Here is a 24986-nt window from a genome sequence, read left to right as displayed (position 1 = left end):
TAAGATTAGATCAAAACATTTATTTTTGTGTGTTACAAAAACAAAAATAAATCCAAGCAGGTAACGAAACATTTTTTTATTGTCCCATTCTGGGTTCTCTGTCCTAGAATTTAGTAAACAGTTCAAGTTCAGGTTGCTTCAGCATTTCTTCTGGATGCTATGAGGTCTCCATCTTATAACCATGTTTCTCTAGTTCAGCTCTACAATAAAACACAGAAGAACAACGTCACTAGACATTCTCTATGATAAACTGAAGAAATAGATGGTTTTTAGAAATAACACAATAAATAAAACAATGAGCTAATTTAAAATACTATTAAACAGCTTTACTTTAGTCCCTACAAAGAAATCTATATAAAAAAGGAAATTGGATGTGAATCAATATTTTGCTAATACAATTTTGTTTTCTCATTAGTAAACTTACATTGTATATTCCTTAATTTTTTGGTAAATCTACTTATGACGGAACTATTACTATCTTCCAAATACCATGCAAATATTCTGTCATAAATATTTAAATAAATTTTAAGAATTATTAACCATGTGGCTAAGAACACAAGACACTGAGCTCAAACTTTAAGGGACTTTATAATCATCACAACAGGTAATTACTGTTATTTACACATAAAGAATAAACAGATTGCTTTCCATGCTGACATGCATCTTGCTCTAAGTCAAAAATTAATGATCAAGTTTACAGGGGTGTGAGAATTATTCTGCATTAACTGTATGTAGGCAAAATAAATATAATTAATAAGTAATATTAAATAAGGCTTTTTACTTTAATTTTTTAACTATATAAAAATCTCATAAATTTATATTGATATAAATATACACACTTTAAAAAAACACTCTGTAATTTAAATAATTTACTCAACCTGAAGTCTCAGTCATAGTCTGAGAATTTCAACTGCAACTGTTGATCTGCATTGTATAAAACATTTACACAATAGCTCTGCAATCAATTTCACCTAATTACCACTCCAAATATCACTGGAAATTTATCTGCCACAATTCAGATTTTATAGATGTTCGTAACAAAATTATGTGTGGGTCTATCTATGATAAAACATTGAACAAATGTAAAGTATGATTAGTGTGCCCTACATTACTATATCCAACAAGATAAAAATGCTTTGCTCTCAAATACAACTTAGCTTAGACACTAATACACTATCCAATGCAAAAAAATGCAAAAAGCACATTAAGTAGGATGACTGAATTTTTCATTCCCCCAAACTCCTTCACTTCCCTAAAATTTTTATACTATTATAAAATATTTTAAATATAAATACTGACCTAAAGCCCAGGAATAATATTAAGGCCAAAGATTATTCATATGAACCATCTTAGATGTCTTCTGCTCAGGTGCAGAGAGCATTATGGGCTGGTGGTAAAACACTGGATTTGGAGTCAAGAGATCAGCACAAGTTTCTGACTCTACCCCTTTGCTAAATTTAACAAAAATGCTTCCTTTGCGCTACCTGTCCCCCAAGAAAACTGAAGGTTGTATCTATCCTTTGTATGTTTCCTATTTAAAATGGAAATGATTTAAAAACTTTCTTAAAGAATAATTTTCTTCTGCCTTCAACAAAATCAGTGTAGATTATTCACTTTCTCTTTCTTATTTTAACAACAACAAAAAAACACCCCCAAAATTCAACCTAAGATTTAGGTAACAAAGACACCAAATCTCTCCACCTTTGTTTCTGTTTGCCATCCTGACAGGAGGTGGTGACCTATTACAGTTATAAACTGTTTATGAACACAAAGGAGATGATGACATGTTCGGCCATCAGCTAAATTCTTAAAGAGAAAATGGAAAGTTCTTTGTTAGCATTTAGGACAAATATGAAACCATAAGGAAAATAAACCAAGGCCACTAAGAACAAAACACAAAACAAACAAAAATATTATCATGAGCCTCTTGAATGGAAAAATCCAACACAAATGAGAAGAAATCCAGCACAACTGGCACATTATTACAGAACACATATAGTGAAGATGCACTACTGAAACAAAAATAGCAGCATTCCTTTCACAACAAAACAAGAACAAGACTAAAAGCCACTAGTAGGTTTGAGAACTCTTCTTACTATTCAAGAAAGTACTGTTATATGACAGTGGCTATATCCAACATGGTAAATCAGGAACTATATTGTCTTCATAGAGTTTTTATGTAGAATGTGATACATTGGCAGGAAAATCTCATAATCCTACTTATTTCTACTGATACATAAAAAAGTAAAATGTATCAGAAGCACTAAAAACAGAATGACTTCTAGTTACTCAGAAACAGGTGGCCTTTTTCTTTCTACTTATACATGTTGAAGGTAATTACACTGAAAGAGAAACATGCAAAGTATACCGCTAAATCCTTTCTAAAGACGAGCAGTTAAATAAAGGCTGATCCAGAGTTGGGAATCTGACTGACTCTAGAGTATGAAATGAACTGCCTCTCCAAAGTTAGATGGCATTAAGACCCAGTAACATCAGAAAACAGTAAAACTGTTCTTCATCATGGTTTATAATACTACATTGAGGGCCTTGATACATTTTATAAAGACTAGGAAGAACATTTTTGCAGGGGACTGTTAAGATACTTTTTTGAAGCAATGATATAAATATTACACGAGGCTGCACTGTCCAATATAGTAGTCACATGAGGCTATTTATTAAACTTGAATTAAATTAAAAATTCAGTTAATCAGCTGCACTAACCACACTTCATGTGTTCGATAGCCATGTGACTAGTGGCTACTGTATTGGATAGTGAAACTTCTAGAACATTTCCATCACTAAGTTATATTTGACAGCACTGATGATACACCAATAACATATAGGACAAATTCACAAATAGGGAAATTAAAAAGATAAATCTTACTAATGGAGGTACCAAGATTTATATACACTTTTGGAAGAAACTCACAAACCTAAAGGCAGAAACATAACAGAAACATAAGAGCAACGTATAGGTGTATTATGAAACCAGTAAGCCACAATGTATCTATGAAAATGCTCTCATTCCGAACGAGTAAACTGGCAAGATGTAGCAGTAACAAGAAATCCAATTATTAATATATTTACTACTAAAAGGCTTCTGATAAAAATCATAATGTTTAATAATGTCTTGATTTAATTTTTAAGAGAAAAATGCTATTTTCTGACTAAAGATAGGCAAAAAAAAAAAAGTAAAACACTTTGGAGAAAGCTGACTCTTCTGTGAATTGCAAAGGAAGAAAACTCACTTAGTCTCAACTTTAAAAATTTCAAGACAGCAGAAAACCAAAACCTGATATATGATTAAGAACACAGAATAAGGATCAACAGAATTGGAAGGCCTGAAAATACTCTAACAGCATAATATGATTCTAATGAGGAAGAAAGGGATGCATATATATATATATAAAGGTAAAGTGTCTCTGATGTGGCTGGTTTAAATGCAAAAAGAAAGTGACAAGAACTTGTACACACAGAATCCCAGACTGGACCAAGATCTGTAAAAAGAACAAAAAATGCTTTGAGCACCATGTATAGATAAAGAAGACTGAGAGGTGATAGATCCAATGCATGGAATAGACTTCACAGAAAATGCAAGATTACTGTTCAATGGCTGTTGTTCCTATCTTGCTCATAAAACTGTAAAAGGAAAAACAACATCAACACAAACTTGAAAACTAAGGTGAGATAACTCCAAACTGCATTAAAGTAGTTTAAAACATCAAGGCTCTGAATAATTATATCTCAAAGTACTGGAAGAATGAAAAGATGTAGTCAAAAACTTGGAGTCAGTAATTTTGAGAGGTCATGGAGAACTTCATGAAGAAGTACCAGAATAAAAGTGAAAGGTAAATCATACTATTTCCAAAAAGGGGAGAAAGGTGATGGGTAAAATTGTTATTAGTCTCCAGAAAATACTAAAAAATCTTTAGAATGTAGGGGTTTGAGCCCATAAAAAATGCACCACAGAAAATCTACCACATCGTTATTAAAAATAAGCTTTAAAAATTTATTATAAATTATCTCTCTTTTTTGAACAAATGTACTAAACTAGAAAATGAGAAGACTGCAATAGAACATCTGTATCCTGATTTGAACAAATTCTGAAACAGTCTACTTGGGATATCTTTGCAGCCAAGACTGATAAATATGAGTTGAATCATAAAAAAAAATTAGAGAAGAAGGAGTTGTCTCTCTGAAAAGTGGTAATGGCGTAACTGGCTATCCATGGGCCAAGGAAACTGGACCCTTATTTCACCATCTACAAAGTTAATTTAAAATGTATGGAAATCTTAAATGTAAGAGATAAAATTCTGAAATTGTTAGAAAAAGAGTAAACTAGACTTTATCAGAATTAAAAACTTGTACAAAGAACATTACAAAGAAAGTGATCAAGACCACCTAACAAAATGGGAGAAAATACTTGTAAATAGTATGCTGAAGGACCCTTCAACTCAGCAAGACAAACAACTCACTTACAAATGGGCAAAGGACTTGAATGGGTTTTTCTCTAAAGAAGGTATACAAATGGCCAACAAATACATGAAAGGAGGCTCATCATTAATCATTAGGGAAATGAAATAAAAACCACAATACCAGTTCATATCCACTAGGATGGTTACACTAAAAAAAAATGAAAAATAAGTTTTGGTGAGGATGTGGAGAGTTAAGAACCTTCATACACTGCTGGTAGTAACGTAAAATTGTTCAGCTGCTATGAAAAGCAGTTTGGAAGTTACTCTAAAATTTAAAATCAATTACATCATGTCCCAGCAATTTTATTCTAAGGCTTATATTCCCCAAAATTTAAAACAGGTATTAATGAAAAGTTGTACAAGAATGTTCATAGCAACACTGTCCATCCACCAAATGTCCAAAGCTAAAAAAAGATGTCCAAATGTCCATCAGCTGATAAATGGATAAATAAACTGGTATATCCAGAGAATACAAAATTATTCAGCCACTGAAAGGAATTAAGTACTGATACATCCTACAACATGGATGAAACTTGAAAACATTATGCTAAGTATAAGAAGCTAGACACACAGATCACTTCTTGTATGATTCCACTGCTATGAAATATCTAGAATAGGCAAATCCAGAGACAGAAAGCAGATTAGTAGCTGCAAGAGGCTGGGGGAAAAGAGGAATGCAGAGTGACTACTTAATGGGCATAGTGTTTTCTTTTTGGGGTGATGTAATGTCGTGGAATTAAACAGAAATGATGGTTGCACAACACTGAATATACAAAATACCACTGAACTCTTCACTTTAAAATGGTAAATTTTATGTTATATGAATTTTACTTTAATCAATCATATTAGGTAAATTTGTTTGTATATGAATATGAAAAAGTATACTCCTTATCACCCTAATTTCCATTTCAACTTGAGAATCACCAATCTATGGGGGCCTAGTACTCTAATTTTTGCTGAGTTATTCAATATTGGTAGAAAATTAATGCTAACAGATATTAACACTGACACAAGGATAAAATACAGCAAATATGCTATTTACCTTTGTAAAGAGACTAAAAAAACAAGTTTTATGCAATTACACTAAGTATTCCTATTTAGAGACATAGGAAATGAGGGCAATATGTCTTTTCATAATTCAAAAACATTTCAAAGACTAATTATCTTTTAAGAGGTCAATTAACATATGTATGTTACATATTCCATACTTACAATTAATACTAAACTATATAAAGTCTGGCTTAAAACTTACCGTAACTGATTGGAGAAGTCATCCTCTACATTGTCATCATCCCAATTATCCTCCCAGACATGTGCATCTTCGTCTTCATCTAAACCAGCCCAGTCTAAAAACAGAAACAGATGTTATTTCTCATATATTATTTCCATAAATATAAAAACTTCAGAAACTTTGTCACTGACTCTCATAATCAAAACCTAATCAAATCTAGTATCTAAAATCACAATCAAAATCTAATATACCTATGAGAAATGATAATCTTTAAATCTCAATTTACACTGCCTTGTTCTCTCACTTCTCGAATTTGCAGATAATCTAAAACAGAAATTAATACAAAAAATTCTATTTGCCATGAAAATTTATTATAATCCCAGGAGGATATTTACTTTTCTGGTATTACTGTGGGGTAATTTTTATAAGGTGTATTTCATAGTATTTCAAAACAGTACCAACAACACTGAATCACATTGAGTAGAAGTAAAGTGTCAGCCTAGAATTTGAAACTAAAAATAAAAAAGGATAACTCACACACAGATTAATAAAAAGTAGACTGAAGTCTAGGCTATCACTAACATTTGCCTAACATCACAAATACATAATTTTAAAGGAAGGATATATAAATACGCATAAAGAGGAATGTTGTAGTTTTTGTTTTCTACTTTTTTTTGGGTCTTCCTTCCCTTTTGGTGATGGGAGAGGGGTTAGATTTTAGTTTTTGTTTAGAATAGTCAGAAAACACACATGTAAACTAACATCTTCAGTCAGTCTAATACCAGAACAAGGAATAACTATTGAGAGAGTAATACTAGTAAGAGCAGAAGTTACAAATCACTAGATACACAAGTAGAAAGGAACTATCAATAAGATGGCTTTCCTACAACCAAATTTCTAGTCATTATTTCCATTTCAGAAGTCAAGTAGCATTATGGTGAAATGTAAGCTGCCTCCCACACATCTCCTCCTTAGGGCTCTTAATACCAGTTTGTGGCAGAATGCTTGAATTAGGAATGCATTCCTGGTTCCTGCTCTCCTTTAGAGCCTCCCCAAAGAAATACTTTTCAGCAACATGTTTTCTTACCTGTCTCTCTACTCAGACCCTCTCTCTTGAACTTTAGAATTCTACATATAATTGCCTACCAGCTCAACATGACCAAAACTTAATTATATGACACAAGCTCAACATGACCAAAACTTAATTATATTCACCATCTCCTGCTCCCAACTAACATTTATTCCTGGCCTTAGGAAAAACACAAATGCATTCAGTCAGGCGTTCTAGGTGCAGGGGTGGGGTCGGAAGTGTCATCCTAAATCTTCTCCTCTTTCTATGATCAAGTCCTGCCCGTTTTATCCCCAAAGTCATTCTAAAAATCTATCCTTGTGTCTCCTTCCCTATTACCTTTTCTCTAGATTAGACGTTCACATTACCCTTACTTATACAATGGCAATATTCTTCTAACAAGTTTTTCTTTCTTCTATTCTCTTGATTCTGATAAAAATCTAGTCTCCATGGTGATGTCACTACATACTCTTAAAAAATGACATCAAAGTACACCAGAAGCAAGAGACTTCATGCATACTCTGCTCTCCTTCTACTTAGGTTGGCCTACCTGCTATAATATGCTTTAAGTTTCATCACAAAAAAACTGTAGTATATTATATGATGTATTTATATGAAAATTTTAATTTAGCATTTAATCCATTGTATGATTCCTTGTTAGTCATGTGTCTTGAAGTACTCTCTCATACACCTTTCCCCAACCTAAAAGTTGTAATAATGACAAACAATTCTAAGACCTTCATTTTATTCAACCCTAACTTTATTTCATGTTTTGAAACTGCTTAAAACTTTCATCAAACATTTCATGCTGCTCCTCATCTCTCTCTTTGTGCCATCTTTTGAACCTACTCCTTGGCCTAACTTCTACTTACCTGAATTAGCTCAAATACTATTCCACATTAAAAAGAACCACAGCTCCCTGAAGAAATAGCTGACACCTCATATCTGGAACATGGTAATTGCTAGGTAAGTCTGGGATATCTTTTTAATGCCCGAAAGCACATCGAAGGACACAAACGCTGGCTTAAAGGTGTTTCCACTGGCCAAATCTGCAGCAACTTGAGAATCAAGACACACTGAATTAAATAAAAAACCCTTAAGCCCATAGCAATCTGCTTTGGGGAGGAGGGAGGTAGAAATACTCTTGGTTACAGTTCCCAGCTCCATAAATGTAGATTCATTAGAAAAAAGCACCATTTTGCAACACCTAATGCAATTTAGGCAAGGATCAACAATGGTGCTAAAACTATTGGGTGGAAAATGCTTAGACAATAGGATAGATTACTCATTACAAAAGGGGAAAATGGAGAGAGCTGATAATCATCATCTTAACCAATAATAAATTTAACATCAATGATAAATTGGGACAACTTGACACATGCATCTTGATGCAAAGCAGTAAGAAGTATCACCTACATAGCACTCTTGCTAAAAATGTTAATGCTACATCTAATCATGAGGAAACTATCAGGCAAATTCAGAAGGCGGGACTTTCTATAACTGGTCTTTTCAAATAAGTTGATGTCATGAAAAACAAGAAAAAAAACAGAACTATTCTAGATTAAAAGAGGCTGAGGTGATTTAACAATCAAATGGAATGTATAAGTGAAGTAATGGTATGCTGGACTGGGGAAAAAAGTGATGAGACATTTTTGGAGCAGTTGGTAAAATCTGATTATGGACTATGTACTTGGAATACTGAATTAATGTTTAATTTTCTTAAATAAGATTTGTAAAATTTTTTATAGGAGACTGTCCTTATTATTTAAGACATGTATGCTGAGTCAAGTGTAATTCTGTCAGTGGTTTACCTGCAAATGGTTATTGTTATTTTATATATATCATGTATGATAGTTTCTATCATAGAGGATAGAAATGAAGTAAATATAACAAAAGTTAAGTGATGAAACTTGGGTATTTGTTGCCCTCTTTTCTTTTTTAATGAGATATAACTGACATACTAGTTTCAGGTGTACAACATTAATTCAATATTTGCACATATTGCAAAATGATCACAGTAGATCTAGTTAACATCTGTCACCAATTTTTTTCTTATGAGGATTTTTAAGATCTACTCTCTTAGCAGCCTTCAAATATGCACTGCAATATTATTAACTACAGTCACCATGTTGTACATTATATCCTCATGACTTATTTATAAGTTTGTATCTTTTGGTCCCTTTACCTATTTTGCTCTCCCCTCAGTTGACCTCTTTTTTAACTTTTCTATAAGATTGAAATTTTCAAAAGAAAATGTGGGAAAAATAATTGTTTAAAAGTCAGTTTGGAAATCAACTCTGGAAGCCTTCTCTATTCCCTTCCTCTCCTCACCCTCAGAGATTAGGTTCCTCTTTTGCGTGTATCTCCATCTCATCATTTACATTATGTACAATCAAAATTACTTGTTTATATGTCTATGTCCAGTCAAAATTATTTGTTTATGTCTATGTCCATTACTAATGGTCTGCTCCTTAATAACAACACTACTTATCTTTGTATTCTTAAGTTACAAATAGTACCTAGAATATGCACAACCATTGGTTATGACAAATCAAACAAAACTCTAAATCAGATCTTGCTTCTTCTCTTAAAACAGTAATTATAAGTTACATACTCAATTTTAAGTATGTCCTAGCAATTAGCTTCATCTTAGTAGTTGCTTATTAGAATCATGGCTAATAACATTTCAATCTGGAAACAAAAGTAACAAAAGGAATGAGTTAGGATTTTCTTTTAACACACATACAGACTTAAAGCTATTCAACAATGGCTTATAGTATCAGTATTTTATTCATTACATTATGTATCCACCAAAATTTTTTAAGTGCAGTATGTCATCATTATGACTTAAGAATAAAATACACCCATTTATCTGGCTCCCCAAACCAGACACTTGGGAGGTATCTTAGCTACTACTCCTATTTAACTCCCAAATCACTCATGTCCCTTCCATTTCAATTCCTAAGTATCTCCAGAATTAGTCTCCTCTCCCCCTATTCTTATTGCCACTATGTTAATTTAGGAGCTATTATTCCCCTTCATGGAAAACTGGTCTTTCTGTCTCCTCCTCCCTAATCTCACACTGTTTATACCTAACCTCCACTGATGCCTACCAGTTACTACTCAAAACCTTCAGGTAGGAACCACATTTATTAACTTTGTAACTCTAATGCCTAGAGCTGAGTGCTGGGCACAAACAAACACTCAGTAACATGTTGGGTAAGTGAAACTAACATTTCTCAAGTTCCCTCCCTTTTAGTGGCAAATCTCAAGAAAACAGAGGCCAGTGTGTTATCAGTGAAGCCAAGAGTATATATTTCAAGATAGAAGAGATCAACAATATCATGTATTAGGAATGAGTAATGTAAAACTCTCAACTGTATTTACTATTAAGAATGCTTCTGGGAATAGTGATAACTTCATTCAATACTCTCCTAAGAGAAATTATATGGGAAACTTCTTTTAAGAACTCAATGCCTGAAAAGATGAAAAAGTTTCTCACAGGGAATTTATTTCAGGTTGCTTAGAAGCTCAATCAAATGTATACCCAACTTTGATCATTGGGTAGAGGAGAGTGAATTTATATTCATTCATAAAATTCTCAATAATCAAAAATATTGATTTTTTACCCTCATCAATTGATTGTCTTATGTCTCCTAGCAAAATTACTATCCTCAAAGAGGGAATACTGCAGTTACCTAAATAGAAATCCTATACTATTCTCTGAGGTCCTTAACAATAGTAATACTTAATAATAGTACTAATTACATCTCAAAATTGACCGGGGGAGAGAGAGATATCCTTACATTTTCTCCTTTCTTGTAGAAGTACCTTGAAGCTTAAACTGAAATTTTCTATTCTCTGTTAAACTACCTATATTTCATTTTACTTATTTTTAATTAAGGTATCATTGATACACAGTCTTATGAAGGTTTCAGATGAGTAACACTGGGTTTCAACATTTACCCATATTATCAAGTCCTTCCCCCCAGTCCCCATTGCAATCACTGTCCATCAGCATGAAACTACCTATATTTTATAATGAAGGTAAATTAAGAAGTTAAAGAAAAGGAAATCACACTCAGGATTTCCCTTAGTTTTATAGCAGAGTCATCAGAAAACTGCTAGAAGGCCAAATTTTGTTAAAAGTATCTATTCCCAAAGCTAAAAACTAAAAAAAATCAACATTTCTGCACTTTTATAGATGAGAAAAGTGACTTAGAGTTAATCATTAGGTTTAGGGATAAAATAGTACTGTTACTCTCATGTTGTCACTGCAGTCAATAACAAACTATTTACCAAGTACGTTATAATGTTACATGTAAACTTTCTTTTTGTTCTTCTAAGAACAGAGAAATCTCAGCCAGAAAGAAGGGAGCCATTTAAGGCAAAAATAAAGGGGATAAAAATTGGACCGTTAAGTATACAAGAGAGGAAAACTGAGTAGGGAAAAGTTTAAGATCAAATTTTAAATGAAAAAGGAGCCTCATTTCAAACAACAGACACATTTCTCTACAATAATAAATAACCAAAAATCACTAAGTGACTTTAATCTTTAAAATTAAAATTGAATAAAGTACTTCAAATAATCTCATAGATGACTTTATAAAGTGTACACTTTATCTTCAACACTAAATGCATTGCCAGGATAGTGATTAATCGTTTAAATGACCACAGCTGTGTTTACTTCAGTGTGCAGGCCTCCAGATGTGTACTGGTAAAAATATTACCATATTTTAAGAAGTCAGAATTGGAAATAACCTGTAACAGATGCCTAATACATAAGTTTCTAACAATTCTAAATTATTTAAGACTTTGCCCCCAAATATGGCTTTGTTCCCATTTGTCTGTGAAAACTACATCTGTAACTAGCTTTACATTTCCAAAATCTGAACTATCAAAGATCTCATATACTTCATCTCTTTAAGTATCACTAACATTTAAGTGTGAAAATAGGTTTTTTTTCTCAACTTAATGTTCTTAAAATTACTTAACTCTCCTCACCATCCAACATACATTTTGAAATTTCTTAAAAGTATGAAGTACACCACTTTGGAGAAAAGAGGAAGTTCCATTTAAACCAAATAGAGTTGCAAATGTTCTATACCGATTTTCAGGAGCATCAAATTCTCATTCATTCTTTAACAGTAAAGCTACTCTGAATATAAACTAATCTCCCACAAAGTTTCTTCAAATAAAAAATGTGCATGTATATACAGAACATTACATAAAGAAAAATGTAGAAGAAATGGATGAAGGTTCAAAAGAGTTCTAAAATATACATTCACCATCATAGGTGCATGTAAAAGAGAACAGCAATAGTTGCAAATAGCATCATTACACTCATGAATATGATAATGAAGCCACAATAAATCTAGTTATTCTGAGATAAATTTACATGTGTTCCTGCTTAAACTGTATAAAACAGATCAGAATTTTTTAAAATAAATTTCATTTCTTTAGGTTATATGACACAAAAACTTCTATATCTTAGAGACCTAACATCTATTCAGCAGCTAAGAAATTTGTATCTTCCATAGTAACCATTGTATTACTATATTTTCTCCAACAGACCAAAACTGTCACTGGCAAACTTCAGAGCAAACAACCAGAAGCAAATCATCAATGATGTTGCTACCACACTATTGGTGAGTTTTCAGTTGTCTGTGACCAGGAGTCTGAAACAGAGGATCAAAATAACTTAATCGTGTATAATTTTTCTTACATTTTAAAAAGGGAATTCAAACACAATTCTTTTCATCAACAATTCAAAAAATTATGTATCTGGCAGAATGATTCCACTACAGAGTCATGCTGACTTTAGTTCTCTTTGTTGGTTAGTGCTTTTGTTTCTCTTTAGTTTTATTTAATCCCAAAAGCCATTACTCTCATCTTTTCTAAGCCCTCATGTCCTACACATCTCAATTCCCTTATTCTGATCCTCCATATTATGGAGCCATGGGCACCCGATGTGAGTTCCACAACCCGTCTTCCATTAGACATGCAAGTGCAAAAATCACACTCCCATTTTCTTCTTATTCCTAACAGTCTGTATCATACCAGTTGCCAAAGAGCCTTTGTTGTTCTTCTATCACTGTTTTTATTTACTCTTTTCCAGTAACAAACTATTTCAGGCCCTTAGTCCTCAACCTATTTCAACAATTTACTAATTAGCTTCCCTGAATGTCTTTCTATCCATTCAAATTAATTCTGCTGGGTTAATTTTTCCTTAACTGACCACTGCCTAAATGGAACACATATCAAACAAAAAAACCCACTTCTTATCTAAGGGTAAAGTCTTAACTGGCCACTTGCCTTAAAGCTTTCCATGATTAGGTACCAAACTACCTGCATTTGCAACCACTTTCTCACAGCCAAATAAAATACACAAACATACACACTTTGATCTTCCATCCATCTATTCCTTTTACCCTTCTTTTAGAAAACCCTTTCCTACATTTCTATTTTTTGGAAACTGTTCAAATGTTGCTATCTCATGTTGAGTGGAAATTATTCCCTCTTCTTTTCAACTACTGTAGCACTTTACCATCAGTTATTTAAATGCTCACCTCTAAACCCCCACTGGAAGGAAATCACATGAAATCTTAACCAGAAGACCAACAGTTAAAGACAGTCAAGTCAAAGGCGAAGTTACTCTGATTTAATTGGGGGTGGGGAGGGAAAGGCTTGGACAACCACCTATCAGGATCAGCACCTCTAAAATACTAAAAAGCTCAAGCTTGGAACAAAATCACTGATCCCTAACTCCCTTGAGATTTATATCACTAAGTTCAAAGACATATATCTAACTAGAGAGTCAAATTTGCCACAGTACAGCCTCTAGTTAACTATGACCTTGGTAAATTAATTTTGCTGAGCCCTAAATTTAAAGCCATCATAAGGCTGCTTTAAGGATTAAATTTGACTATATATGTAAAGCACTTAGTATTCCTAAGTAGCAGCTAGTATCATTCTTTCTATATACAATTCAGTACCTAACTTACAGGAAGCACTCAATCAATACATATTGAATGAATTAATCATTTATTATGTGCTAATCAAGAAGAGAAGTCCCAGAATAAAGACAACAATGCCAGTCCTGCTAATTATTACATACATAACAGAACACAAACTGGGGGTGGTGGGGGGTGGCGGGAAGACACTTGGTGAATTTTCAATACTTCAGAAGAGTGTAAGTATAGTTTTTTAAACAATTGTTTTCCCCATGTTTTCACTGTTCATCCCATCTTTCAATGAGTAATGCTGAATAGCAACCAAGTAGCAACATTAAACACTAAGTCACAATTGCTTATGACTTATTCATCCCACAAAATCAGTGAAATAGCTCATTAGTTTTTCAAAGTAGTTTTACTGTTTAATGACCCAGGTCACACCTCTCACTACCCCTTCCCAAGAACTAGTATCTTGATTCGTGGGTTTTTCATTTCATTGTATTTCTTTGAATGTCTTGTACATCTAATTACATCCTAAAAAATGTATGCTATTTTATGTATCTTTATAATTTATATGAACAACTGAACTATTTTTAAAGTATTTTTGGAAAAAAATTTTGGCCGTATTTTAACTTAGAAATCTTTAGTACTAGAAAATGAATGAGTTATCAAATAATTCAAAAACTCAACAAGCTTTACTTTAGATATACCTATAATTACAAATAAAATATTTGTCAAAAATTTAGAATTTGACAAATTTTAAATAACTTAAATACCAAAGAGAATCCAAACTCTGAATCCCTAAATTGATTAAGAGGGAGAAAAGAAAAGGGACTAATGTTTACTGAATATCGACTTTGCCAAACTGTATGCTATGCATTTTACATACATCATTATTATGGACTGTGTCCTCCCTATACCAAAATGGGTATGTTGAAGCCCTAAGTCACAACGGAATGGTATTTTTGGGGATGGGGCCTTTTCAAGTTAATTAGGGTTGTATGAGATAATGAAAGTGGAATCCTTATGACAGGATTAGTGCTGTTACAGGAAAAGACAAACACCAAAGAGCTTGCTCACTCTACCTTAAGAAGACAAAGTAAGAAAGGCATCAGTCTGCAAAACAGAATCCTCACCAGGAACTGAATCAACCAACACCTTAATCTTGGACTTAGCCTCCAGAACTGCTGAGTAAATAAATTTGTGTTATTTAAACCACTCAGTCAATCTATGGTATTTTTGTTATGGCAGTTCGAACAGATTAACACAATCATGTAATCCTTAGGTGACTATTATCTACCAATTACATAGGAAGAAACTGAAGATTAAGAAGGTAATAGTTCAAGGAAAAAACATAATGTTAATTTCATTCAAAAGAAATCAATCCCAACCAAAATGTTGTGATTCTTTTTCATCCATCAGGTTCACCATGACTAAAATGTTTTATTTTAATATGGAGTGTAGGCAACCTTATGAGGGAAAAAGTGAATTGCAGATAGGAATGTTAATTGGTATAATACTTCTCAAAAGCAATTTGAGAATATATGACAAAAAGTAAGGTTTACCTGGTCCTGGATGAGGTGTCAGAGCCCAAGATGAGGCAGAGAGGCATTCCTGTGGAGTGGCAGTGTCGAATGGTTAGTGTGCCAGAGCCTTTGTAAGAAGGTGGCCTGGCACCGAATGTTCAATGTTATCACAAGTGGGATAAGGAAGGCATCTCTGAGTGGAGGGGACAACAAATATTGGTTAGGGAGGAGAATGACCAAACAAACAATATACTTAAGATTGTGGAAGCCAGGCTGGGAAGACAGCTGGGGAGGAGGGTTACAAATATGGACAGGAAAAAACTTGAATGAACACTGTGGTACTGAACTGTAATTGGAGATCTCTGTATGAGCTTGTGGTTTTATACAAACACACATATACAGATGTAAACATGTACATATGTATACACATATTTGTGTATTTTCTAGTTCCTTCAAATGAGAGGTTCCCCAAAGCAATTGGAGTTAGCACAACTGGAGTTAACATCTTGCCTTCTATATATCATTCTGTACTAGAAGGACTAGAGCACAGAGAGTACAAGATTAACTTGGAATACCTTTGTGGGGAAGTTGGGGTTCCTATGGCCGGGATCCTCACTGAACTTAAACCACCTGATGATATAACTGGCCTGTTGCTACGCTACCGCCTCCACACCTTTAGGCAATAAGCTATTATTGCACTATATAGATGGCTCAGCCCAGTGCTCTGGGTGGAGGCAGAGCCGCTAGTGCTCGACCTACTGCCGGGAAAACAAGTCAGGTAATAAACCCTTTCACCCCAAAGAACGTTTTGCTGTCAATTTATCTGGTCACATTGAATCCATGGAGAACTTGCCCAGGGCTGAAACTAATTGGCAAGACAATCTTCTTGTGCCATAATGCTAGGAAATGCACAAAGAATGATGGTAACATGTCAAAAGGTCACAGAAGACAGCTTAAAGGGGTTCCCTATGTTCAAATATGGGACAATATGAGGATCAAAATAAGTAATAACAAATTATAACCCTTTGAATGAGAATCCATGAGTCTGTACTGATATAAATCATCAAAGGAATAAACCAAAAAGTTTGATGATGAACTGTATTTATGTACTTCAAATCCCTCCTCATAAAATACCTATTTATCATGAAGGGAAAATGAATAGCAATGGAAAAGTCTCACAGGCGCTATCTCAATAAAATGATCACAGTGAACATCATTAATAATAAACAAATGAGAATTACGATCTGTCTGACAGGATGCAATGAGGACACAGCATCATGACTGCGGTATTCCTGCCAAGGTGCAGAACCTGAATCAATTTTGTAGAAATACAAGACAAATCCAAGTTGAGAAACATTCTAAAAACCAACTGGTCTATAATCTTCAAAGTGTCAAAATCATTAAAGTCAAAGACAACGAAGAACTGCTATAGACTGAGGACTAAAGAGATGCAACAGCTGAATGTAATTCATGATTCTTAATCAAGACATTGAGAGAATTGGAGAAACCTGAGAAGGATGTGTGGCCTAGATGACAGGAATTTATCTGTGTGCTAATTTCTAATTTTGATGGTTATACTGTGTTTAAGTCTTCTTAGGAAATACACATTTAAATATTCACGGGTGATGGGCATCAGGTTGACAACTCTCAAATGGTTCAGGGAGAAAAGGTATTTGTACTGTACCTTCAATTATTCTGTAAGTTTGTGATTATTTCAAAATAAAAAATTATATTAAAAATAAAAAATTTACCTGCCAATTTGATCTGGTAGTTTCCTCTCTAAGAGGTTAATTTACAGATAAGTACAAAAACATACTGTGGGGAAGTTGGGGTTCCTATGGCCAGGATCCTCGCTGAACTTAGACCACCTGATCATGTAACTGGCCTGTTTGCTAGGTTACTGCTTCCACACCCATAGGCAATAAGCTATTATTGCACGATAGAGAGCTCTGGCCCAGTGCCCTGGGCAGAGGCAGAGACTCTAGTGCTCGATGTCCTGCCTGGAGAACAAGCCGGGTAATAAACCCTTTTGACCCAAGAACGTTCTACTGTCAGTTCTTTGGTCACATTGAATCTATAGTGAACTTGCCCAGGGCTGAAACCCACAGGCAAGGCAATTGGCAATAGTCGGCAGGGTTCACTGTTGACCAAGGAAAAGAAAAGGCTGCCCTCAGGAAGGAGTGTTTCAGCAGGCTGCACCTGTGGACATGTGGTACTGTGAAGGGGTGGAGGACTGGGGTCCACCCTGAGAGAAAGAAAATTTGTTGCTGACTGGCGTCACTACGAAGTGCTGTGGAAACAGTAAAGGCCCAAGAGAAAGCAGCAAGAGAAGGAGCAGAGGCCCAAGGAGCAACATTAGGAGAAGCAGCAGCGTGCAGGCTGCCAGGTGCTTTAGGGCAGGTGAAGGATGTAGTGTAGCTCAGTCCCAGAAATGGAGGAACGGTGGTTGGGGTGGAGGCCCTGCCAGTGCCGAAGGCATTGGCCCCTCCTCGGTTGAGACCCCACCTGGTTGAAAGCTAGTGGAAAGCCAGAAGCACTCAGCAACCTCGGGTTCTTTCAGGAGAGGAGCAGCCCCCTCCTCAGGCTGTGGAGCACTTCATGCTCTGCTTCAATCCTCAGGCTCAAGCACAAAAGGAAATATGGTCTGCTTCTCGAAGGAAGAATTTAAAGGGCCCCATGAAGGTCACGAGGACCCAGATGTGGGTTGGTTTGAAAAGGCAGGAGCAGATGAAAAGAAATTGAATGACTGGAGCTGTGGCAACAACTGGGACAGGAGTAGCCATTCCAGCTGCTGAGAACGAAGCAGAAGGCAGAGATAAGGCAATAAGATTGGCCTGTGTGTCTGCAAGACTTTTTGCTGGAGAAGCTGGAGAAGGTGGGTATTGTAAAGCCCACCCATAGTCCTTTTGGTTAACTCATTTGAGTAGAACTGGTTTGAATACAGCCAGGATGACCACTTGGTGCAATGGATCTCCTCAGGCTTGAAGGTCATTATAATTTGTCATAATTTTTGTTATTTGTATGTTATGTTATTATGGAATGTGGTTACAACACTCCAGCTTTCTCACACAGGGACCACTGCAGAGGATTGAGAGCACGCAGATTGAGAGGTGAGAATCCTGGAGAGGTGGAGTATGGATAAAATGAAGGTTCCTGTGGCCAGGATTCTCAACTGGCCCTGGTTGGCTAGCTCACTACACACTTGTGGGCAATACGGTGTTATTGGCTCTATATAAAGAGCTCCGCCCAGTGCTCTGGGTGACACGGTGGCATGGCTGCAAGGTTGCAGGAGAACAGAGCAGAGGCTGGAGTGGTGGCAACGCCGAGAACAGAGACTGGGACAGCTGTGCAGGCAGAGCGGCCCATAGGCAGAGAGAGACTGGCTTGCTGCGTGCAGACTCACTCTGAGTGAACGGGTTTCTAGTGATTAACCTGCCACCATGGAAATAAAGTTGGGTATAACCCTTTCGCCCAAGAACGTTGTACTGTCATTTCTTTGGTCATACCGAATCCATAGTGAACTTGCCCGGGACTGAAACCCATATGTATGGCAAGACACATACATATAAAGATGTAAGAATATTCACTGCACCATAAAAGAAAAAACATAAAAACATGCAAACAGAAAACCTAAAACCACCTATCAATAAAGAGCTAATTAAATAGATTATTTAACATGCATACAATGGACCAGTAGTACACACCTGTTAAAAAGCAGAAGGTAAACTTTTTTACGTGAACACGTGTCTAAGATCTATAATGTAAAAAATAAGTAGGAGAACAGTACATACGGTATGGTCCTGTCTATTTAAAGGATATATACGAACACATACAATATATAAATTTTGGGAGACTACTAGAAAAACAATCTAACAGTGGGTACCACCAAGCATTAGAAACGTTTTGGGAGAAAGACGGTATTTTTACTTTTCAATTTCTGCCCTTTTTAGGTTTAAATTTTTACTATAAGCACTTACTTTTACAATTATCCCATATGTTATATTATAAAAATTTATTTAAGGAAGTAACTAGCATGAGCTGACAAGCCAGAAGTTGATGAATGGTGAATTCTAAACCTAGGTCTCATCCTAGATTTGTCATGCTTATTCCATCCCAGGATTCAAAAACTTTCTTCTTGCATGATTACCATGAATGGATATTCTGTAGGCACTCTGCCATTCATATTTTTCCTTTCCCTTAAATTTTATTACCACAATTTCTCCACCTCTTGCTAACACCATTTAACTAATTTAAATGTGTGATGGTATTATTTATGTGTCCATCATATTACATTTAATAACTAACTAAACAGAGCAAAGTCCCTGTGGGACTCTATAAAGTGACCAATACATTATCTGACATTGTTAATGTCAGATGTATCCACCTTTACATTTAAAATTCTAAGGTATCTTTCCACTGATGGTTTAATCTAGTTGGTACCCAACGTTCATGTAAATATTTCTCAGTGGCATTTTTCACACGACAATTCTTCCCTGAGCAGGACTGGTCTACGCATAGCAGGTATTTAAAACCCTTGGCCTCTACCCACTAAATGCTGGTAGTTATTTCACATTAACACCTGTCAAGTGAATGTGGCATCCAAAAATATTTTCCTAGTTAAGGACCAGTATAAGATGGCCTACTTTATTAGGCACAGGTAATTGCACCTCAGTTATTCGAGAATGCTGGCAGTATTAGGGGGCCACCAGCCTGTTGTGTTGTCTGCCTCATCAGATAAGATAACCGTCAGTAACAGTGTCTTATCCAGAAATTTTTTAAGGAGGGTGGGGATGTGGTGGTATACTGCTTAATTTCTTCAGATAACACAGAAGTTTTAGTGGTTACAGAAAAATTATATATTTAGTATAATAGTATTCTCTTGTAAAAATCACTGCTTCTGGAAGCAAACTCAGTTTTCCTTTTAAATATTATAAAACAGCTTTTCCCCCTAAAAAAGAAAAAACTTCTCAATTTTGGCATTTTATAGAAATTAAAAGAATCCAAAGGCTCACTTGTTCTTCCCACTTTTACTCTCACCCACATCTGTCAGAGAATGGAGGTTAATGAAAATATTTATAATACCCCTTCAATATGTCTGTGAAAAATTACTTAAAGTTTCATATAAATTATAAAGTACTTCAGTTTTGGACCTAGCTCTACTACTACTAACTTAGCTGTGGGATCTTGACAAATTCTTTCTCTGGACTTTAAGCTGCTTTCCAGTTACAAAATTCTAACCACACTAAAGCTTACAAAATTGTATCATAATCAATCACACCCACAATGTTGAATGTATTTTCCTAATAAAGTCTATCTCAGTAAGTTTAAGTGGTCAGGAAGTTGTAGAATGCATTTCACAAAGATCCCAAACATGATTTTTAACAGTTTCTTGTTTAATCACCAGCAGATCGATCATACATTCACCAATTAGAATAGTTGTGAACAACTGCCAGTGTATCACAGACCACAAATTAAATATGGGGAAGGAAAAATAAAAAAGAGCACTTTCCTTTGTATCTTGTGAACCAGAGAATCACCCACCTTAAAGAAGAGCTATTCAGAATAAACGAGGCCTCCAATGAAACACATCATCTTAATTTCCTTTTTAAACAGAAATTCTCCCCTAAGAGGACTGAATTGGCACCCTGCCAAAATTATTATCCAGGAGGAGACATAGCAGCAACACTCCTGAACAACGGACAATCCATTAGTCAAACGAGGAATACATAACTTCAGTAATGAAGTCCAAGAAGTAGCAGGCTCTCAACCTCAAGCTACCTTCAACAATGGACATCACCCACTTGAGAATGGAGAGCTAAGAAGACCTTTGAAATTAATACCTCCTACAAACAGGAAAGATATTACAGGCAATCTTAAGTTCTGTTAGTGAGTTTCTCAGTGGCTTATTTACCATAAAGACAATCAACAGAAAAAGAATTTCCCAAGGACAAGAACTGGAATGTAACTCAGGGCATTAATAAACTGAACTAAAAACACAAATACTGAAAGACTCAAAACAGGCCACTGTTTTAAAACAGAGCTTCTCTAACTTTAATGTGCATACATACAAATCCTTTAGGAATGTTGGTGAAGTCCAACTGATTCGAGTAGGTCTAGGTTGAGATGCTGCATTTCTAATAAACTCCCAAGTAATGCCAAAACTGCTGGTCCATGGATCACATTGAGTAGCAATGGAGATGAAACCATAGGCCCAAATATGTAAGAAAAGCACAGTTTCAAATGAGATGATTCTTTGGTAACATTTCTCCAAATCATTTTTCTCTAAGGTTTGTTATTTATCAGAGCAGTTTTTATTAGCAAATATCGACTGGTTTCACCTAGCGGGCTAATTTTGTATCCAGCAAAATCTAATACAAATTAACATGAAAGGAACCAATATAAGTTGTGCATCAACTATACTTCAGTAAAAAAAAAATCAAAAAACAAATAATAATAATAATAAAAAACAAAATTAACATGGAAGGAAACCCGTCTGAATTATAAACCAAAGAAGCATACAGAACAAAGCCTGAAGGAAACAAAGGCATTTCAAATGTTATTTCTCATTCTAAATGGAAAGTTTTCTGAATGAATGAGGGTTCACACATCCAAACCTGAAGGCAGCAAATATTCTTTAAGGTGACCAATAAATAATGTTACTATAATAAACTGGTCTGTTGTTGAGAGGCCTTTGTCTTCAGAAAAAATATTCTTTGCTTTCTTTTTAACTTTAATGAGATTTTACTATATAACTACCAACATTTTGAGCAAATTGCTGCAAGCAGCATTCTCCAAAAGTTGATGAACTGAAGTTGCTGAGAAAAATCATGTGTATCACCAGGCAAAGTTATCTCTAGATCCTCCTAGGCAGTCAACTCTCAACTACTTACTTTTAAATGGAGGTTCATTCATTCAACAATCATTTACTACCACCTACTATGCACCAGGCACACTGGCTGAATAAGAATAAAGCTTGGATTGGGTACCAGACCTTTCAGATCCTGACCTGACTACTTAATGAAAAACTTTTTAAGTATCTGAGCCTCAGTTTCTTCACAGTTGTGGTGATAATTAGACTACATAATGTAAATTAAGTGCCTAACATTGTACCTTGTATATGATAAACAATGAATAAATGCTATTTGAATATGAAGTTTGAGTAAAAACTGGATCCTGGCCTTAATAAGCCAGTTTTCTACTACATGGCTCACCACTGGAAGTTTATAAACCAACCTGAAAGTACACAAAATAAAACATGTCTGGACAGATAAATCTACCACCAAAAATACACAAACAACTCCCACCATACATAATGAAGCTTGGATTGAAATGGGCTTTGGGTTTAAGTTTGTGTATCATATACATTAATGTCTCCTCCCACTAAACAAAATAAAAAGAACGTCTCAGCCATGTGGTTTTATGCACAATAGGGATCATAATGGAGTACAACTTAGGATAATTTTAGTGAAGGAGTAATTGCTTAACAGATTTGTACATCGTTACCCACAACTGTTTCCCTACCACCTTCAGAAAGGCTACCCAACAGTAACCTTTTTTCTTATGAAATAAATAGCTTACTTGTAACGGTTGCTAATAACACAAATTTGAAAACCTAACTGGCTACAACAATCTAACAAACAGAAGCAGTACATCTTAGGAGCTTAGGAGCCCTGGCGTCAAGCAGGCCAGGTGTCCATCATTTCTAGCCAGTTCTGTGACATGAGACAAGTTTTTTTAACTGTTCTAACCTTCACTTTCCTTATCTGAAGAATAGTAATACCTGTACCTACTTGCTAGATTTGTGAACATTAATTAATGCAAGCAAAGCACTTAAGACACATACCAGCACTCAGACAAGCAACCGCCGAATAAATGTTACCTATCTGCTATTACCTACAATGAGAAAACTGAAGTTCCTCTTAAAAACCATGAAGCTAATAAAAAAAAATGTAGACGTTTTAGGGTCTTACACTTAAGTTTGTTCAAAGTTATCAAAACTGAGGAACAAAAGTAAGACAATCCGGTGTATTAAGCACTAACACCTGATCCGCCCGCCCATCCTACCTAACAGGCTTTTCATTTGTGAAGTCCTAAAAGCACCACGGGCCTAACCACAAATAATTTAATTCTGTACGGTGTAAAGGCAAAGGAAGGCTGCTACACCAAAAGAAAAATAAAGGGAAAAGAGGTTCCGTAAATATGAGCAAGGCTGCGAGTAACGGCTAAAGAGCCAAAGAACCAACCTCCCGGATACCAGGCTTGGGCGCCCCGGGTCACCATGACTCCTCCCAAGGAGAAAGCAGAGGCGTTCGGCCTCACCAGCGCGTCCCACCGTGACATCCGAACCCGATGCCACCTTCACGGAGGGTCGTGCGCGCCGCGCCGCGTAAGGCCGCGGGGCAACTCCGGACCTAGCCCTTGCGCCCGCGCCCGCCTCCACCCGAGGGCCTGAGTCAACCGCCGCGAGGCCCAGAAGCCGGGGCCCAACCTGTTACCTTCCGCAGGGAACTCCTCGAACTCGTCGTCCTCCTCCAGGAGACCCAAGTCTACCGGCTGCTTTTTCTCTGACATTGCGACCCTCAGCACCCAAACCCGCTCAGGCCAGCAGAAACGTTGGAACCCTCACTCTTCCTCACAGGAGCCGCCGAAGCCGCTACCGCCTGTAAAACCGACTTTACCATAGAGACGCGGAGAGGAGCTGCGGGAGCAGCGCGGGGAATGCTGGGATACTGGAGGTCCGCCCAACGCTGCCTGTGGGTTTAGCTCTACTTCAGTGTTTAAGTGGATTATTTTGTGCCCTTACCTCTTATCCAGACTCTGAATTGACAAGATGGAGCTCAGGGTAGGTTTCCGTGACTGGAAAAGACTCAGAATGTGTAGAAAAATTAAGCAGCTTAGTTAACAGCTGTGGGAAGTGCCCGCAAAAATTCAGTGGCAGGCCCTAAGATAGGTTACCTGTCTAAACCAGTTCCCAGAGCGTGGGTGTAAGATCCCCCCAACATACCAGAAAATTTAGGTTCAGAAAGAAAGAGTCCACGTCACTCCGGTAGTGCTAGACTTCTCTACCTTGTAATTGTACTGTGGTAAATATGTTGTTCAATAGTGTGTTTAGGTGTGTGTGTGTAATAGAGATACTATAAAGTAGTACTGTTAAAACCCGATATATGTAATATTTTATGATGTTCAAAATAGATCATTTTGAATTTCTCAAATATTAAATATTGCTTTGAATATACAGGGCTGCATAAAACTATATATATGTAATATTTTAGGTGAATTTTATGTAATATGTACACACAGATACTTGAGTATTATTGTAAATTTTGATACATGTGTTTGTTTATATATTTAAATTCCATTCCTTCCTTCAACAACATTAGTTGATACCATTTACCAGGCATTGTGCTGGAAATCAGACATGTATAGACAAGGTCCTTACCCTCAATGAACTCATATTCTACCCAGAGGCATGTAAACGGATAGACCACAATAAAAGATGGTAATACATTTGAATCTCTACAATAAAGAAAATTGAGAAGTGAACAGAATGCATGGGTATACAAAGAATGGGGCAACTAAGAGCACAAATTTGGACCAGAATTTGGGAATCTGTAATTAGCTGTAAATTTTTTAAAAATAAGATGACCCTTATAATATTATTTAGATTTGTATTGACTACTGAAAATATTAACACTCTACAAATTAAGTACAAATTCAAAGTACATGTAATTT

At 35.7% G+C, this 24986-nt stretch overlaps 1 protein-coding gene and 2 long non-coding RNA genes across 4 annotated transcripts in view; 1 reads left to right on the top strand and 2 right to left on the bottom strand.

The window, feature by feature from the left end:
- SEM1 (SEM1 26S proteasome subunit) lies at positions 1–23942 on the bottom strand. The gene is made up of 3 exons (XM_073238803.1): positions 23750–23942; positions 5728–5821; positions 1–200 (listed from the first exon to the last, which is right to left on the bottom strand). The coding sequence occupies exons 1-3, from the start codon at positions 23823–23825 to the stop codon at positions 158–160; spliced, it is 213 nt and encodes a 70-aa protein (XP_073094904.1). The 5' UTR covers positions 23826–23942; the 3' UTR covers positions 1–157.
- Positions 5828–23743, bottom strand: LOC140849908 (uncharacterized). Its single transcript, XR_012132290.1, has 3 exons — positions 23574–23743; positions 15294–15447; positions 5828–14912 (listed from the first exon to the last, which is right to left on the bottom strand). It is a non-coding gene; the product is annotated as an uncharacterized lncRNA (long non-coding RNA).
- The window catches only part of LOC140849907 (uncharacterized), a 181280-nt gene continuing 180234 nt past the window's right edge, over positions 23941–24986 (top strand). For both annotated transcript variants that reach the window (XR_012132289.1, XR_012132288.1), the window contains exon 1: positions 23941–24096. This is a non-coding gene — a long non-coding RNA (uncharacterized lncRNA). The remainder of the gene's footprint in view (positions 24097–24986) is intronic.

Source organism: Manis javanica, chromosome 6 (genome assembly GCF_040802235.1).
Source record: "Manis javanica isolate MJ-LG chromosome 6, MJ_LKY, whole genome shotgun sequence".
In the NCBI taxonomy this organism is placed as follows: Eukaryota; Metazoa; Chordata; class Mammalia; order Pholidota; family Manidae; genus Manis; species Manis javanica.
The sequence above is the reverse complement of the archived record's forward strand: the minus strand, read 5'-3'. Positions and strand labels throughout refer to the sequence as shown.